The 16516-nt window shown below is 51.3% G+C and overlaps 1 protein-coding gene across 1 annotated transcript in view; it reads left to right on the forward strand.

The window, feature by feature from the left end:
* LOC116957024 (cadherin-7-like) overlaps positions 1–16516 on the forward strand; it is a 67848-nt gene that overhangs the window by 38410 nt on the left and 12922 nt on the right. The window contains exons 7-9 of the mRNA XM_032978938.2: positions 677–864; positions 7288–7541; positions 15593–15717. Coding sequence (XP_032834829.2) covers positions 677–864; positions 7288–7541; positions 15593–15717 — 567 coding nt within the window. The remainder of the gene's footprint in view (positions 1–676; positions 865–7287; positions 7542–15592; positions 15718–16516) is intronic.

The raw sequence follows: 16516 nt of genomic DNA on the forward strand, positions 1-16516 counted from the left end.
AGTGATGGTAATGATGATGATGATGGCGGTGATGATCATGGTGGTGATGATGGTGATGATGATGGTGGTGATGATCATGGCGGTGATGATGGTGATGGTGATGATGATGGTGGTGGTGATGTTGATGGTGGTGGTGATGGCAGTGATGGTAATGGTGATGATGATGATAATGGCAGTGATGGTAATGATGATGATGGCGGTGATGATGATGGCGGTGATGATCATGGCGGTGATCATGGTGATGATGATGGTGGTGATGATCATGGTGGTGATGATGATGATGGTGGTGGTGATGTTGATGGTGATGGCAGTGATGGTAATGGTGATGATGATAATGGCAGTGATGGTAATGATGGTGATGGCGGTGATGATCATGGCGGTGATCATGGTGATGATGATGGTGATGATGATGGTGGTGGTGGTGATGTTGATGGTGGTGGTGATAGCAGTGATGGTAATCATGATGATGATGGCGGTGATGATCATGGCGGTGATGATCATGGCGGTGATCATGGTGATGATGATGGTGGTGATGTTGATGGTGGTGATGATGGCAATCACAATGGCAATAATGATGATGGTAATGGTAATAATAAAAATGTTGATAGTGATGATGGTGATGCTGATAATGACGACGATGACGACGACGTTGATGATGGTGACGATGATGACGCAGCCTCCTTCGAGTTCCACGTGCGAGAGGGCGCCGCCCTGGGTGAGGAACTGGGCAGGCTCGGGGCCACGGACCCGGACGAGGGCCCCAACGCGGAGGCGGCGTTCCGCGTGTTGCCCTCGCCCTCCTCACTGTTCTTCCACGTCCACACGGACCCCGCCTCCAACCAGGGCGTCGTGACCCTCGCCCAGGTACCTCGTCATTCTCACCCTCCTCCTCCTACTCCTCCTCCTACTCCTCCTCCTCCTACTCCTCCTCCTCCTACTCCTCCTCCTCCTACTCCTCCTAAGTTAAGTGAATGTGCTGCGCAAGGCACATACTCCATCGGAGGGTTTTTGTGTTTTGTTTCAGGTGGGCCTGTAGCCCTTTGTATTTTCCTGACATGTAGCTTGCATTGTCACGTGACTGACCTCTACAGTTTGAGAGGTCCAACCCAAGGCCCTCCCCACCATCAAAGTCACAAAGTCTGCTAAACTTTGACCAATTAGCTCAAAGGCCAGGAATCGTTCCACCACATTCCCCGCTGCTGTTAACAAACCGGAGTATGGACGTCAATTGGTCCACACGTTACAGGCCTGCGGTGGAGTCAACAATTGTTGAGAAATATTTGGCATCCCGAATCTCACCTGCTACTGTTGGGCGAGTTTTCTGACCCATCAGTTCAATGAGTTCTTTCACAAATTGTCGACGGCAAATAGGACACCGTGTTTCTTCCTTTTCCGCCAACCAAACTTTTAAATATGTTCAGCTGAGAATGGGTGAAACTGTGATAGCCATTCTTGGATGTCAAGGAAAGTATCGTTATGGGTTGACCAAAAACCGTTCATCATCTGCCCCAAACGCAAGTCGTCGTTTCACCCAAGAACTTGATCACTGCTACAAGTCTTTTCAAAATGTCCCTCCCTTATTCACGTTCCCCATCAGATTGCTGCATGAGATCTCCATCTATAGCACTGCCCTTTGTCCGCTGGTGCAAGGCAAGCATGCGTGGATCTGCGTTCTGCACTCTATTCGTGTTCCCGTATTCTTCCAGAGTACTTCCAGTCACTAAAACACCTGGCTAAAGCCACAGAGCTTGCCGGAGAACTGTTTGCATACAAAACAGTTACACACAACCTGTTTAGGGTGAGTACAGTAGCCACTGTTCTTGAAACCTTCTGCCCATTTGGCAATATACAGTTCAGAAGTTCATGGTTGAAACTTCTAGTGCTTCCACCAAGCGCTCTATCTCGGACTGAAGTTCGGTATTTTTCACGGCGATTTTGGAAGGGGACTGCTCCTCTCTCAATGAGCACTGACTTACCAATGTCACTGGAAGTGTTCTTTGGTTCTTTCGGTAAAGGCACGTAGAATGAGAATACATTAATAAATTGATAAAATAAAATAACGCAATAAAATTCTCACGACGTTTCGGCCACAACACAAGCGGCCTTCATCAGGTGAAGGGACGAGACTGTCACTGATGAAGGCCGCTTGTGTTGTGGCCGAAACGTCGTGAGAATTTAATTGTGTTATTTTATTTTATCAATTTATTATTTTATTCTCATTCTACGTGACTTTACCAAAAGAACCACAGAAGATGAATCCTTGCAGTCACGAAAGCTTTAAATCGAAATTTCACTGGAAGTGCTTTGCCATAATGCAGGGTCAGTGACCTCACAGCACCAGGAATGGCTTTGGTTGCTGATTTGATTCTCGTGAGCTGCCCAACTGCTCCTGAGGTGGAAATGATGGTTCTCGTACACCATTAGCTGTTGAGGGTTTGCCTTCAAGGGATGGCTCTGGGGGGGAGTCACAACATTACTGGAAACTGATCTCGTGCCTGTTCCTTCATTACAGCTGGCAATATTTCCGCTGTCAGCGTTATTACTCTCAGAGGGTTTTTGATAGAAGTTGGCAATGAGTGGAACACTTTGAAGCAAAACTGCCTCTTTTTTTGGCTTTCCTTTTGGAAGAACAACCATTCCAACGTTTGTGGTTCGTATTTCAGAACCAGCATGCCATTCATATGAATATATTAATAGCATGCTAGCTTTACCACCCGGCTTCGCCCGGGACTTGGATCCTTGTTTTGGATTATCACGCGGCCAAAGCGGAGGGTGGCGGGGCAGGGGGATGCGTGACGTCAGCAGGCACGCTGCGTGACGCTGCCGCATGCGGGTGACATCACAGGTGTGACGTCACAGCTCACTTGCCGTGCAAAATATATCCATTATTGCGCCCCCCACCCACAAATACAAAAGTCTATTTTAATACTTTTTTGTATTGCATACAGTCTGGAAGCTACCCACATGCCAAATTCCAAGTTTAGATTTGAAGCTCTCGTGACTGCAAGGATCCATAATCTTTGGTTCTATTCGGTAAAGTCAGCTGATGAAGGCCACTTGTGTTGTGGACGAAACGTTGTGATTTTTTGTTATTTTATTTTTTTACCTACGTGACTTTACCGAATAGAACCAAAGATTATGTATACATTTCAAAGTTGTTTCATGTCGGGACGTATGCTAAACATTTCGAACAGACACAAACATTCACAAATTTCCCTTTTTTACATATATAGATCTCAATACTTATTAAACAATAATTAATTTTACATATATTAATAACGGCAACACTTTTGATTTAAAGCTTTCGTGACTGCAGGGATTCACATTATTGGTTCTTTAGGTAAAGTCACCACCACGTAGAAGGGAAACAATATCACCATCAGGTGTGATGATGATTGCTTGTGTTGCAGTCGAAACGTCGTGAGAATTTTATTGTTTTATAATTTTATTATTTTATTGTTTCCCTTCTACGTGGCGGTGACTTTACTGAAAGAACCAAGAATATAACGGCAACACTCTTCAAATACTGTTGTTGGAACATACAATCAACTGGTAGTATTTTATAGTCTGCTTTTGCCGAAAGGCAGCTTTGAGTATATAAAATAAAAATAAAATTAGAAAATTACGTAAAATTAAATAACCCTAACCCTTTAAAAAGGCTGTTAGAAAATAGCCCTTCGAGGGGGGGGGGGGGGGGGGGATTGTTGAAATAGCCTTTAAAAAAGGCTGTTGTTTTTGAAAAAGATAAAAAGTCTCTGAATATATTACCGTGGAGCACCAGGCAAGAAAAACGGGCATCGGTCTGTTGGCTTTTCCTAACAAACAAATGTCTCACGGACCTGCCTGACACGGAGATAATTATGTTGCATTGGTTGAACAACCAATAAAGGTTTCTGATAAGTCAGTGAAGTGACTTAGTGGAGACTATGCACATTAGGCCACATCCCATCGATGGGGAAGGGGGAAAAAAAGACCTGGTGAGAGATTTTGATTTAAAGCTTTCGTGACTGCAGGGATTCACATTCTTGATTCTTTCGGTAAAGTCACCACCACGTAGAAGGGAAACAATAAAATATAGTTGTTTTATTGTTTTTTCTATTTTTATTATTTTGTTGTTTCCCTTCTAGGTGACTTTACCGAAAGAACCAAGAATATATCTCGTCAGAGCTGTCGTCAGTTTGCATGTCAACACTGGCATTATCTACTTCCGTGGATCTAAAAACAGACGGTCTATGGAAAAGTGAATGGGGTTTTCCTTAATCTTTAAGTATGGATTGGGTCTCTTATATATGCGTTAGCGTATGAACAAATATTGCTTTTGGCATATATTTTTTTAATGTTTCACAAAACCGCCGTGTATTTTTTTTAAATAATTGATTTGTCAACGGCTAACTAAGCTCTTGACAAACGACGAGTCCTCGGTCTCATTAGCTGGCTTTCTAGTGCAGCTAATTTGGTTTGTAAGGGCAGCTGGCTGGCAATGATGACAGCGAGCTGACTAATTTCTGTTAACAAGCTGAATCATACGGACAGCTAGCTAGGGAAAAATGGGCAACTCGCTAAAACAAAGGGATTGCAGGTTACGGTAAAGTCAAATAAACGAACGGCTTGCCGTAACATGACGCCCTTCAACACTGTCCTGTTACGCAGAATGAACTGACTTGTAGGTGAATATTGTATCTTGTCACGGCGTATTGTAGCGTGCCGACCAGTGGCTCGGTTGTACAGAAGCACTGTACTCTCCGAGAGGCTCTCGTTTTCAGCATGCGCTGTGTGTACCAAGAGGCCCCCAGGTGTTACGCTTGATGTGTGCACCCAGGGGCCTGGGGGCCCTAGTGGTCAACTCACGCTGTGAGCACCCAGAGGCCTGGGGGCCCTAGTGGTCAACTCACGCTGTGAGCACCCAGGGGCCTGGGGGCCCTAGTGGTCAACTCACGCTGTGAGCACTCAGGGGCCTGGGGGCCCTAGTGGTCAACTCACGCTGTGAGCACCCAGGGGCCTGTGGGCCCTAGTGGTCAACTCACGCTGTGAGCACTCAGGGGCCTGGGGGCCCTAGTGGTCAACTCACACTGTGAGCACTCAGGGGCCTGGGGGCCCTAGTGGTCAACTCACGCTGTGAGCACCCAGGGGCCTGGGGGCCCTAGTGGTCAACTCACGCTGTGAGCACCCAGGGGCCTGGGGGCCCTAGTGGTCAACTCACGCTGTGAGCACCCAGGGGCCTGGGGGCCCTAGTGGTCAACTCACGCTTTAAGCACCAAGGTGCAGCCATGGGTTGACGGTTGTGCCAGGCTAGGTGGACGAGGGGGTCACGGGACAGACGCAGGCGCAGCCATGGGTTGACGGTTGTGCCAGGCTAGGTGCACGAGGGGGTCACGGGACAGGCCCTGCAGGTGCAGCCATGGGTTGACTGCTGCTGCTGTGCCAGGCTAGGTGCACGAGGAGGTCACGGGACAGACCCAGCAGGTGCCATGGGTTGGCTGCTGTGCCAGGCTAGGTGCACGAGGAGGTCACGGGACAGACCCAGCAGGTGCAGCCATGGGTTGGCTGTTGTGCCAGGCTAGGTGCACGAGGATGTCACGGGACAGACCCTGCAGGTGCAGCCATGGGTTGGCTGCTGTGCCAGGCTAGGTGCACGAGGAGGTCACGGGACAGACCCAGCAGGTGCAGCCATGGGTTGACTGCTGCTGCTGTGCCAGGCTAGGTGCACGAGGAGGTCACGGGACAGACCCAGCAGGTGCCATGGGTTGGCTGCTGTGCCAGGCTAGGTGCACGAGGAGGTCACGGGACAGACCCAGCAGGTGCAGCCATGGGTTGGCTGTTGTGCCAGGCTAGGTGCACGAGGAGGTCACGGGACAGACCCAGCAGGTGCAGCCATGGGTTGGCTGTTGTGCCAGGCTAGGTGCACGAGGAGGTCACGGGACAGACCCAGATGCCATGGGTTGGCTGTTGTGCCAGGCTAGGTGCATTTCGGGTTGACCGAAATGAATGGCGCTTGATTGCAGGCTCTCGGCTGCACGAGACCGTGAATTGTGATTAAACACTGTGTAACACGAATTTTTCTTCATGCGTAGTAAGTGTTATTTTCTAAATGCTTACGCCTCAAAAGCATAGAAGAACATGGTTGTTATTATTATCATTATTCCCCACAAACTCTGCTTTTGTGACCAGGATTTTAAGTGAAGAAATTACACAAACGCACGCCACGTTTTTTTTTTTAATTGCAAATAGGTACATTTATAAATATCACTGCCCTGGTCACAAAAGCAAAGCTTACGGGGAATAATATCCATTTTTTTCGTACTTTAAAGGCATAAACAATTGGAAAATAACACTTGGTACCCAGAAACAAAAAAATATACATTTGTTACACACATTTGTTATTAACGGAGTGGATTATTAACATTGCTTTTATGTCCTGGTCACAAAAGCTAAGTTCGTGGGAATATCCATTTTCTGTTCTTGCGAGGCATAGACAATTGTAAAATAACACTTATTACCCAGGAGCAAAAATATATTTATATATATACGTATTATTTTGTTACACAGTGTATTCTAGATTTGAAGCTTTCGTAACTGCAAGGATCCATACTCTTTGGTTCTATTCGGTAAAGTCACCACGTAGGTAAAAAAAATAAAACAACAAAAATCACGACGTTTCGGCCACAACACAAGTGGCCTTCATCAGGTGAAGGGGCCGCGCTGTCATGAGGACAGCGCTGGAGTTGAATTGATAGCCTCTACGGGGAGGGTTTTCACCCCATCTGTTAGAGCTTCTAACAGACAACGAGACAAGAAGTGACAGCTCATCGAGACGCTGACCTTCCTCTGAGCTTGGCTGTGTTCACTCCAGCGCTGTCCTCGAGACAGTCTGGCCCCTTCACCTGATGAAGGCCGCTTGTGTTGTGGCCGAAACGTCGTGATTTTTTTTTGTACCTACGTGGTGACTTTACCGAATAGAACCAAAGAGTGTTACGCGGTGTATTCTGTGAATTGCCAGCACCATCTAGACACCCATCAAAGTTTAAAGTCACCTGCAGCACCTGTTTATCTACCCTTGTCTCAGCGCGTCGATATCTCAACACCTCCCTGTGTCTACCCCTCTACCACCCCATCACCCCTTGTCTCCCCTCGTGTCCCACGTGTCTCCCTTCTCCACCCGTGTCCCCCTTGTCCCCCCCCCGTCCCCCCCCGTGTCTCCCCTTCTCCTCCTCCCGTGCCCCCCCTTGCCCCCCCCCCGTGTCTCCCTCTTGTCCCACCCCCCTTGTCCTCCCCCCCCCTTTCCCCCAGCGGCTGGACTACGAGAGACAGAGCTCTCACGCGCTGCGAGTCCAGGTGCTGAGCGCGTCGCGCCCCCAGGGCGTGCCCGTGCCCTGGGGGCCCCCGCACGAGGCGGCGCTGCTGGTGGTGGTGGGCGACGAGGACGAGCCGCCCGCATTCTCGGCGCCTCGCTACCGCTTCCACGTCTCGGAGGCGGCCAAGCCGGCCACGGCCGTGGGCTCCGTGACGGCACGAGACCCCGACCACGCGCGACGGCCCATCCGGTGAGAGTGTGGTGTGTGTGGTGTGTAGGGGGTGTGTAGGGTGTGTGTGTGGAGTGTGTGGTGTACGTGTGTAGTGTGTGTGTGTAGGGTGTGTGTAGGGTGTTTGTGTTAGTGTGTGTGTGTAGGGTGTGTGTGTGTAGTGTGTGTGTGTGGTGTGTGTGGTGTGTGTGTGTGTGGTGTGTGTGTAGGGTGTGTGTGTGTGGTGTGTGTGTGTGAGTGTGTGTGGTGTGTGTGTAGGGTGTGTGTGTAGGGTGTGTGTGTGGTGTGTGTGGTGTGTAGGGTGTGTGTAGGGTGTGTGTGTAGTGTGTGTGTGTAGTGTGTAGGGGGTGTGTAGGGTGTTTGTGTTAGTGTGTGTGGTGTGTGTAAGGTGTGTGTAGGGTGTGTGTGTGAGTGTGAGTGTGTGTGGTGTGTGTGTAGGGTGTGTGTAGTGTGTGTAGTGTGTGTGTGTGAGTGTGTGTGGTGTGTGTGTAGGGTGTGTGTGTAGTGTGTGTGTATGCAGGGTGTGTGTAGTGTGTGTGTAGGGTGTGTGTGTGTTGTGTGTGCGTGTGTGAGTGTGTGTGTGTAGTGTGTGTGTAGTGTGTGTGGTGTGTGTACGTGTGTGTACGTGTATGTGTGTGTAGTGTGTGTGTGTAGTGTGTGTGTAGTGTGTGTGTGCGTGTGTGAGTGTGTGTGTGTAGGGTGTGTGTGTGTAGTGTGTGTGTGTGTAGGGTGTGTGTGTGTAGTGTGTGTGTGTAGTGTGTGCGTGTGTAGTGTAGTGTGTGTGTGAGTGTGTGTGTGTAGGGTGTGTGTGTAGGGTGTGTGTGTGTGAGTGTGTGTGGTGTGTGTACGTGTGTGTGTACGTGTATGTGTGTGTGTAGTGTGTGTGTGTAGTGTGTGCGTGTATAGTGTAGTGTGTGTGTGAGTGTGTGTGGGGTGTGTGTGTGTAGTGTGTGTGAGTGTGTGTAGTGTGTGTGTGTAGTGTGTGTGGTGTGTGTACGTGTGTGTGTACGTGTATGTGTGTGTAGTGTGTGTGTGTAGTGTGTGTGTGTAGTGTAGTGTGTATGTGAGTGTCTGTGTGTGGTGTGTGTGTGAGTGTGTGTGTGTAATGTGTGTGTGTGCGTGGGGTGTGTGTGGGGTGTGTGTGTGAGTGTGTGTGTATAGTGTGTGTAGTGTGTGTGTAGTGTGTGAGTGTCTGTGTGTGTGTAGTGTGTGTGTGTAATGTGTGTGAGTGTGTGTGTACGTGTATGTGTGTGTGTAATGTGTGTGAGTGTGTGTGTGTGTACGTGTATGTGTGTGTGTAATGTGTGTGAGTGTGTGTGTGAGTGCGTGTGTGTGAGTGTGTGTAGTGTGTGTGTGTGTACGTGTGTGTACGTGTATGTGTGTGTGTAATGTGTGTGTGTAATGTGTGTGTGTGCGGTGTGCGTGCGTGTGTGTAAGTGTGTGTGTGAGTGTGTGTGTGAGTGTGCGTGCGTGTGTGTATGCGTGTGTGTGGGGGGTGTGTGTGTAGGGTGTGTGAGTGTGCGTGTCTGTGTATGGTGTGTGAGTGTGCGTATGGGGTGTGTGAGTGTGTGTGTGAGTGTAGTGTGTGTGTAGTGTGTGTGTAGTGTAGTGTGTGAGTGTGTGTGGGGTGTGTGTGAGTGCGTGTGTGTATATGTGTGTGTGAGTGTGTCTGTGTGTGAGTGTGTGTGAGTGTGTGTGTGTAATGTGTGTGTAAGTGTGTGTGTGGTGTGTGTATGTGTGTGTGTAGTGTGTGTGTAGTGTGTGTGTGAGTGTGTGTGTGGTGTGTGTGTGCGAGTGTGTGTGTGTAATGTGTGTGGTGTGTGTGTGTATGTGGTGTGTGTGAGTGTGTGAGTGTGTGTGCGAGTGTGTGAGTGTATGTGTGTGGTGTGTGGAGTGTGTGGGGTGTGTGTGTGTGAGTGTATGTGTGTAATGTGTGTGTGATGTGTGTGTGTAGTGTGTGAGTGTGTACGTGTGTGTGTAGTGTGTGTGTGTGTAGGGTGTGAGTGTGTGTGTATGAGTGTGTGTGTGTGAGTGTGTGAGGGTGTGTGTGGTGTGTGTGTGTGTGAGTGTGTGTGTGCGTGTGTGTGTGCGTGAGTGTGTGTGCGTGTATGTGTGCGTGTGCATGCGTGCGTGTGTGTGCGTGCGTAAGTGCGCGTGTGTGTGCGTGCGTGCGTGTGTGTGCGTGGTTTAATTAATAAGCTTGTGCCGGAGGCCCCGGGGGGACAGGCGTCTTTGACGTCTCCTGGCCAAACCCCAATTGGCGGAGCGAGGACATTGAATCTCTACCCTCGGGGCTCCTCCAGAAACAACGAAAAGCCACTACGGATGGCCACGTGGAATGTTCGAACGCTCACTGCGGAGGAGAGGCTGCCACTCCTCTGTCGGGAGCTGGACCGGTACCGCCCGGACCTCTGTGGCATTCAGGAGGTCCGGTGGACCGGCTCTGGCTCTTGCCTTCATGAGGGGTGGACAGTCCTCTACTCGGGGCAGGAGACTACCAAACAACAGGGTGTGGCTCTTCTTCTTAAGAAAATAATGAATGGGGGCGTGAGAGCGTGGCGGTGAGGTGTGGGAAGCTGTAAGCCCCAGGCTAATTTGGGCTCGCCTTGCCATCAACCAGAGGCGAGGAGTGGTGGTCGTGGTTGTTTATGCCCCCACCGAAGGCGAACATCCGTGGAGGGATGCAGGCAAGGCCAATGATTCAGATGCCTTCTATGACCTCCTGTCACAAGTGCTGGCTAAAGTGGCCCCTCGGGATAGAGTCATCTTGTTCGGTGACTTCAATGCCCGAGTTGGTCATGATGCTGGCCCCTGGTCTGGAGTGATTGGAAGACATGGGCCAGATCAGCTCAATAACAACGGTAGGAGGCTGCTAGATTTTTGTGCAGCCCATGGGCTTGTAATTACCAACACGCTGTTCTGGCATCGGCACATCCACACGACATCATGGATGCATGCCGGGTCCAAGCAAGCACATCTGCTGGACTATATAGTGATAGAACAGCGGATGCAGGCCCATGTCCTTGACACCAGGACCTACCGTGGAGCTGATCTGCCCTCTGACCATCGACTAGTCATCTGTAAGATGCGCCTGCCATTATTTCACTCCGGTGGTGGGTGTACACCCAGGACCCCATTCCAACCCAAAGTGGCCTGGTTTCAGTTATCTGATGAAAGTTGCAAGCGAGAATTTCATCATCGCTTGCGGCTGGGGTTGCTATCGCCCCCCACTCCTCCAGATGTCGAGGGTAAATGGGCGAGGTTTAGGATTTTGACTCAGGCAGCTGCAATGGCTGCTTTGGGTACGCGGTGCAGACCTCCCCAGAGACCCTGGCTGACAGAGGAGGTGTTCAGGATGGCTGAGAAAAAGCGACAGACCCACTGTCATCGGTTACAGAATCCCACGTCAGAGAATGAGGAGGCTTACCGCAGCCTTCGCTCGGAGGTTCGGAGGGCCGTGAGGTGCTGCAAGGATGGGTGGTGGTCACGGATTGCTGAGGAGATGGAGTCTGCCTCAATGGCCGCGATCACAAATCCCTATTTAACTCCATCAAAAAAGTAACCTGCAGTGCCACACCTATTATCATCATTAGGGGAAAAAACGGTGATCCAATCTCCGACCCCCAGGAACAAGTTTGCAGATTTGCTGAGCATTTCTGTGAAGTCCTGGGGGAGGGGAAATCCCTCGACATGGAAGACATCGTGGGACAAAGTGGGGATGTCCCTGCTGAGGCTACGGTGCCTCAAATATTGGAAGAAGAAGTCATCCCCTGTGAGAGACTGGCTGAGGTGCCATCTGTTGAGGAAGTACTAAAGGCGATCCAGAGTCTGAGACCAGGAAAGGCACCGGGCAGAGATAATCTCCCAAGAAATATGCTGAGGGTGGGTGGCGTTTGTGCACAGACTGCCCTACATGACATCATAACAACAGTCTGGACCACTGGACGGGTCCACAGGATTGGAAGCATGCCCTGGTGGTCCCCCTCTTTAAGAAGGGGGACCGCACAGACTGTAACAGCTATAGGGGCATCTCACTCCTCAGTGCGGAAAGGTCCTGGCAAGGATTTTTCAACATCGCCTTGCCAGGCACGCTGAGGAGAGGCTTGCGGAGCCTCAATGTGGTTTCAGGAAAGGGCGGTCCTGCACAGATGCCATATTTTCTGTCTGTTTGCTACAGCAGAGGTGTAGGGAATTCCAACAAGACCTATATCTCTGCTTTATTGACCTGGTCAAGGCCTATGATACCATCAGTAGGCCTGGGCTCTGGGTTGTTCTTTGTGCTTTCGAAGTACCTGACCCCTCTGCTCACGATCGTTAAGGACCTTCATGATGGTGAACAGGCCCGGGTAAAACTACGTGGTCGGGAGTCGGAGCCATTCCCTGTTCACCTTGGGGTGCGACAGGGATGTCCTCTGGCTCCCACATTACTTAACATATTTTTCGACCACGTAGTTCGTGAAGCCTTTGATGCCTGTACCAGAGAAATTTCCACCTGGTACAGATACAATGGGAGGCTGATCGATGCCCGGGTGCGGTCAAGGGATGGCTCCCTATTGCTCAACCACGTTATGTATGCTGATGATTTGGTAATTTCCGCTCACTCAGAGGACTAGTTGGAGGCGCTGCTGCTGGAACTGGAGCTTGCCACCAAGAGGTGGCGCCTTACCATCAGCCCCACCAAAACTAAGCACCTGCCTGGGTATTTTGTACCATCGGGCAACCCACCCCAACAACTCCCAATCGGTGATGGGGCACTTGTGGAGAGAGTGGAGAGTTTCCCATATCTGGGCAGTGTGCTCATGACCGGTTCCAGTTTAACAGCAGAGGTCTCACTCCGAATCAGTCGAGCGGCAATATCTTTTCATCGGTTGTGTAACGCTGTGTGGAAGGTACCTGGTCTGTCGCTCCGCACGAAGCTTCAGGTCTTCTCGGCCACAGTCATTCCCTCCCTTCTCTATGTTTGCGAAACGTGGACCCCCCAATGGAACATCTCCGCCGGTTAGAGACATTTAGGCTTGCCTGTCTGCGATTGTGTGAGGAGCTCACACATCGGTGAGCTCCTCCGGCAGGCAAGGCTGCGTTGGCTGGGTTATGTAGCCCGCATGTCGAGCCACCGCATGCCTAAAAAGATTTAGTTTGGCCGGATAGAGGGTTCTAAACTGGCGCAGGATGGGCTAGAGAAGAGATGGAGTGATGTGGTACAGGAGGACGTGGAGCTGAGTGGACTTGCCGATGACTGGTACCAGCGGTGTCAAGATCGGCCTCTGTGGAGGAGGTTCGTGAAGGATGCTATTGGGCAGTTGGAGGCAGTCGCCCTCCAACAACAAAGGACGGCGGAGGAACGACGCTCACAGCAACGAGCGGAGCGCCGGGTGGCTAAAGCACAGCAGGTTGGCACAGTAGGGGGCACAGGTGGTGCATCGGCCAGTCATCTCAGTCGTCTCTGTCAGTCGACCTGTGGCACCTGGGTCTGCCCCGTGACCTACTGCCAGCGGGCGTTCGACATTTCACGTGGCATCAAGGTGCACATAGCCTGGCACAAGCGTCGTGGTGACGTCACCGCCACTTAGTGGCGAATGGCGCTTGTTGTTGTATGTGTCTCACCTGGTGTGTGTGTCTCACCTGGGGTGTGTGCGTGTCTCACCTGTGTTCGTGTCTCACCTGTGTGTCTCACCTGTGTGTGTGTCTCACCTGTGTGTGTATCTCACCTGTGTTTGTGTCTCACCTGTGTCCGTGTCTCACCTGGTGTGTGTCTCACCTGTGTGTGTGTCTCACCTGGGGTGTGTCTCACCGTGGCACAAAGTGAGGATGACCCTGCTGAGGCTGCGGTGCCTCAAATATTGGATGAAGTCACCCCCTGTGAGTGGCTGGCTGAGGTGCCATCTGCTGAGGAAGTATTGAAGGCGATCCGGAGTCTGAGACCAGGAAAGGCAGCGGGCAGAGATGATCTCCCAAGCGAAATGCTGAGGGAGGGTGGCGTTTGTGCACAGACTGCCCTATATGACATCATAACAACAGTCTGGACCACTGGACGGGTTCCGCAGGATTGGAAGGATGCCCTGGTGGTCCCCCTTTTTTAAGAAGGGGGACCGCACAGACTGTAACAACTACAGGGGCATCTCACTCCTCAGTGTGCCGGGAAAGGTCCTGGCAAGGATTATTCAGCATCGCCTTGCCAGGCACGCTGAGGAGAGGCTTGCGGAGCCCCAAAGCGGTTTCAGGAAAGGGCGGTCCTGCACAGATGCCATATTTTCTGTCCGTCTGCTACAGCAGAGGTGTAGGGAATTCCAACAAGACCTACATCTCTGCTTTATTGACCTGGTCAAGGCCTATGATACCATCAGTAGGCCTGGGCTCTGGGTCGTTCTTCGTGCTTTTGGAGTACCTGCCCCTCTGCTCACGATCATTAAGGACCTTCATGATGGTGAGCGGGCCCGGGTAAAACTACGTGGCCGGGAGTCAGAGCCATTCCCTGTACACCTTGGGGTGCGACAGGGATGTCCTCTGGCTCCCACATTATTTAACATCTATTTTGACCACGTAGTTCGTGAAGCCTTCAATAGCTGTACCGGGGGAATCTCCATATGGTACAGATATAATGGGAGGCTAATCGATGCCCGGGTGCGGTCAAGGGATGGCTCCCTATTGCTCAACCACGTTATGTATGCTGATGACTTGGTAATAGCTGCTCAGTCAGAGGAGGAGTTGGAGACGCTGCTGCTGAGACTGGAGCGTGCCACTAAGAGGTGGGGCCTTACCATCAGCCCCACCAAAACTAAGCACCTGCCTGGGTATTTTGTACCATCGGACACTCCACCCCCACAACTCCCAATCGGTGATGGGGCAGTTGTGGAGAGAGTGGAGAGTTTCCCATACCTGGGCAGTGTGCTTATGACTGGCTCCAGTTTAACAGCAGAGGTCTCACTCCGAATCAGTCGAGCGGCAATATCTTTTCATCGGTTGCGTAACGCTGTGTGGAAGCTACCTGGTCTGTCGCTCCGCACTAAGCTTCAGGTCTTCTCGGCCACGGTCATTCCCTCCCTTCTCTACGCTTGCGAAACGTGGACCCCCCTAATGGAACATCTTCGCCGGTTAGAAACATTTAGGCTGGCCTGCCTACGATCCATCCTGGGTTTAACCAGACTGGATTGTGTGAGGAGCTCACAAATCCTTGAAAGATCTGGGCAGGGTCCCATCGGTGAGCTCCTCCGGCAGGCAAGGCTTCGATGGCTGGGTCATGTAGCCCGCATGCCCAGCCACCGCATGCCGAAACAGCTTTTGTTTGGCCGGATTGAGGGGGCTAAGCGGGCGTGGCACGGGCTAGAGAAGAGATGGAGTGATGTGGTACAGGAGGACGTGGAGCTGAGTGGACTTGCCGATGACTGGTACCAGCGGTGTCAAGATCGGCCTCTGTGGAGGAGGCTCGTGAAGGATGCTACTGGGCAGTTGGAGGCAGTCGCCCTCCAACAACAACGGAGGGCGGAGGAGCGACGCTCACAACAGCGAGCGGAGCGCCGGGTGGCTAAAGCACAGCAGGTTGGCACAGTAGGGGGCACAGGTGGTGCATCAGCCAGTCATCTCAGTCAGTCGACCCGTGGCACCTGGGTCTGCCCCGTGACCTCCTGCCAGCGGGCGTTCGACACTTCACGTGGCCTCAGGGTGCACATAGCCTGGCACAAGCGTCGTGGTGACGTCACCGCCACTTAGTGGTGAATGGCGGTTGTTGTTGTTGTTGTCTCACCTGTGTGTGTGTCTCACCTGTGTGTCTCACCTGTGTCCGTGTCTCACCTGTGTGTGTCTCACCTGTGCGTCTCACCTGTGTGTGTCTCACCTGTGCGTCTCACCTGTGTGTGTCTCACCTGTGCGTCTCACCTGTGTGTCTCACCTGTGTGTCTCACCTGTGTGTGTGTCTCACCTGGGGTGTTCGTGTCTCACCTGTGTGTGTGTCTCACCTTTGTGTGTCTCACCTGTGTGTCTCACCTGTGTGTGTGTCTCACCTGTATGTGTCTCAACTAGGTCCGTGCTCACCTGTGTGTCTCACCTGTGTGTGTGTTTGTGTCCCACCTGCCCAGGTACCGCGTGGAGGGAGCCGGTGTGTTCGAGATGAACGCGGTGAGCGGGGAGCTGAGCACGCGGGAGACTCTGGACCGGGAGACAACTCAGCTGTACAACTTGAGCGTGTGGGCCTACGAGGAAGGTACACAAACATACAAACACACTCACAACACTCACTCACTCACAACACTCACAACACTCACAACACTCACAAAACTCACTCACTCACAACACTCACAACACTCACTCACTCACACCACTCACTCATTACACCACTCACTCACAACATTCACAACACTCACAACACTCACTCACTCACAACACTCACTCACAACACTCACAACACTCACAACACTCACAAAACTCACAACACTCACTCACAACACTCACTCACTAACAACACTCACTCACTCACAACACTCACAACACTCACAACACTCACTCATTCACAACACTCACTCATTCACAACACTCACTCATTCACTAACTCACTCACTCATTACACCACTCACTCACAACACTCACAACACTCACTCACAACACTCACAACACTCATTCACTAACTCACTCACTCACACCACTCACTCACAACAGTCACTCACTACACGACTCACTCACTCACAACACTCACTCACTCACACCACTCACTCACAACACTCACTCACAACACTCACTCACTCACAACACTCACTCACAACACTCACTCATTACACCACTCACTCACTCACACCACTCACTCACACCACTCACTCACTCACAACACTCACTCACTAACTCACACACTCACACACAACACTCACTCACTCACACACTCACAACACTCACTAACTCACACACCACTCACTCACTCACAACACTCACTGACTCATAACACTCACTCGCTCACAACGCTCACTCACTCACACCACTCACTTACTCACTCACACCACTCACCACTCACT

Source organism: Petromyzon marinus, chromosome 69 (assembly GCF_048934315.1).
Source record: "Petromyzon marinus isolate PM22_M1 ecotype Great Lakes invasive population chromosome 69, UKy_Petmar_22M1.pri1.0, whole genome shotgun sequence".
Classification (NCBI taxonomy): Eukaryota; Metazoa; Chordata; class Hyperoartia; order Petromyzontiformes; family Petromyzontidae; genus Petromyzon; species Petromyzon marinus.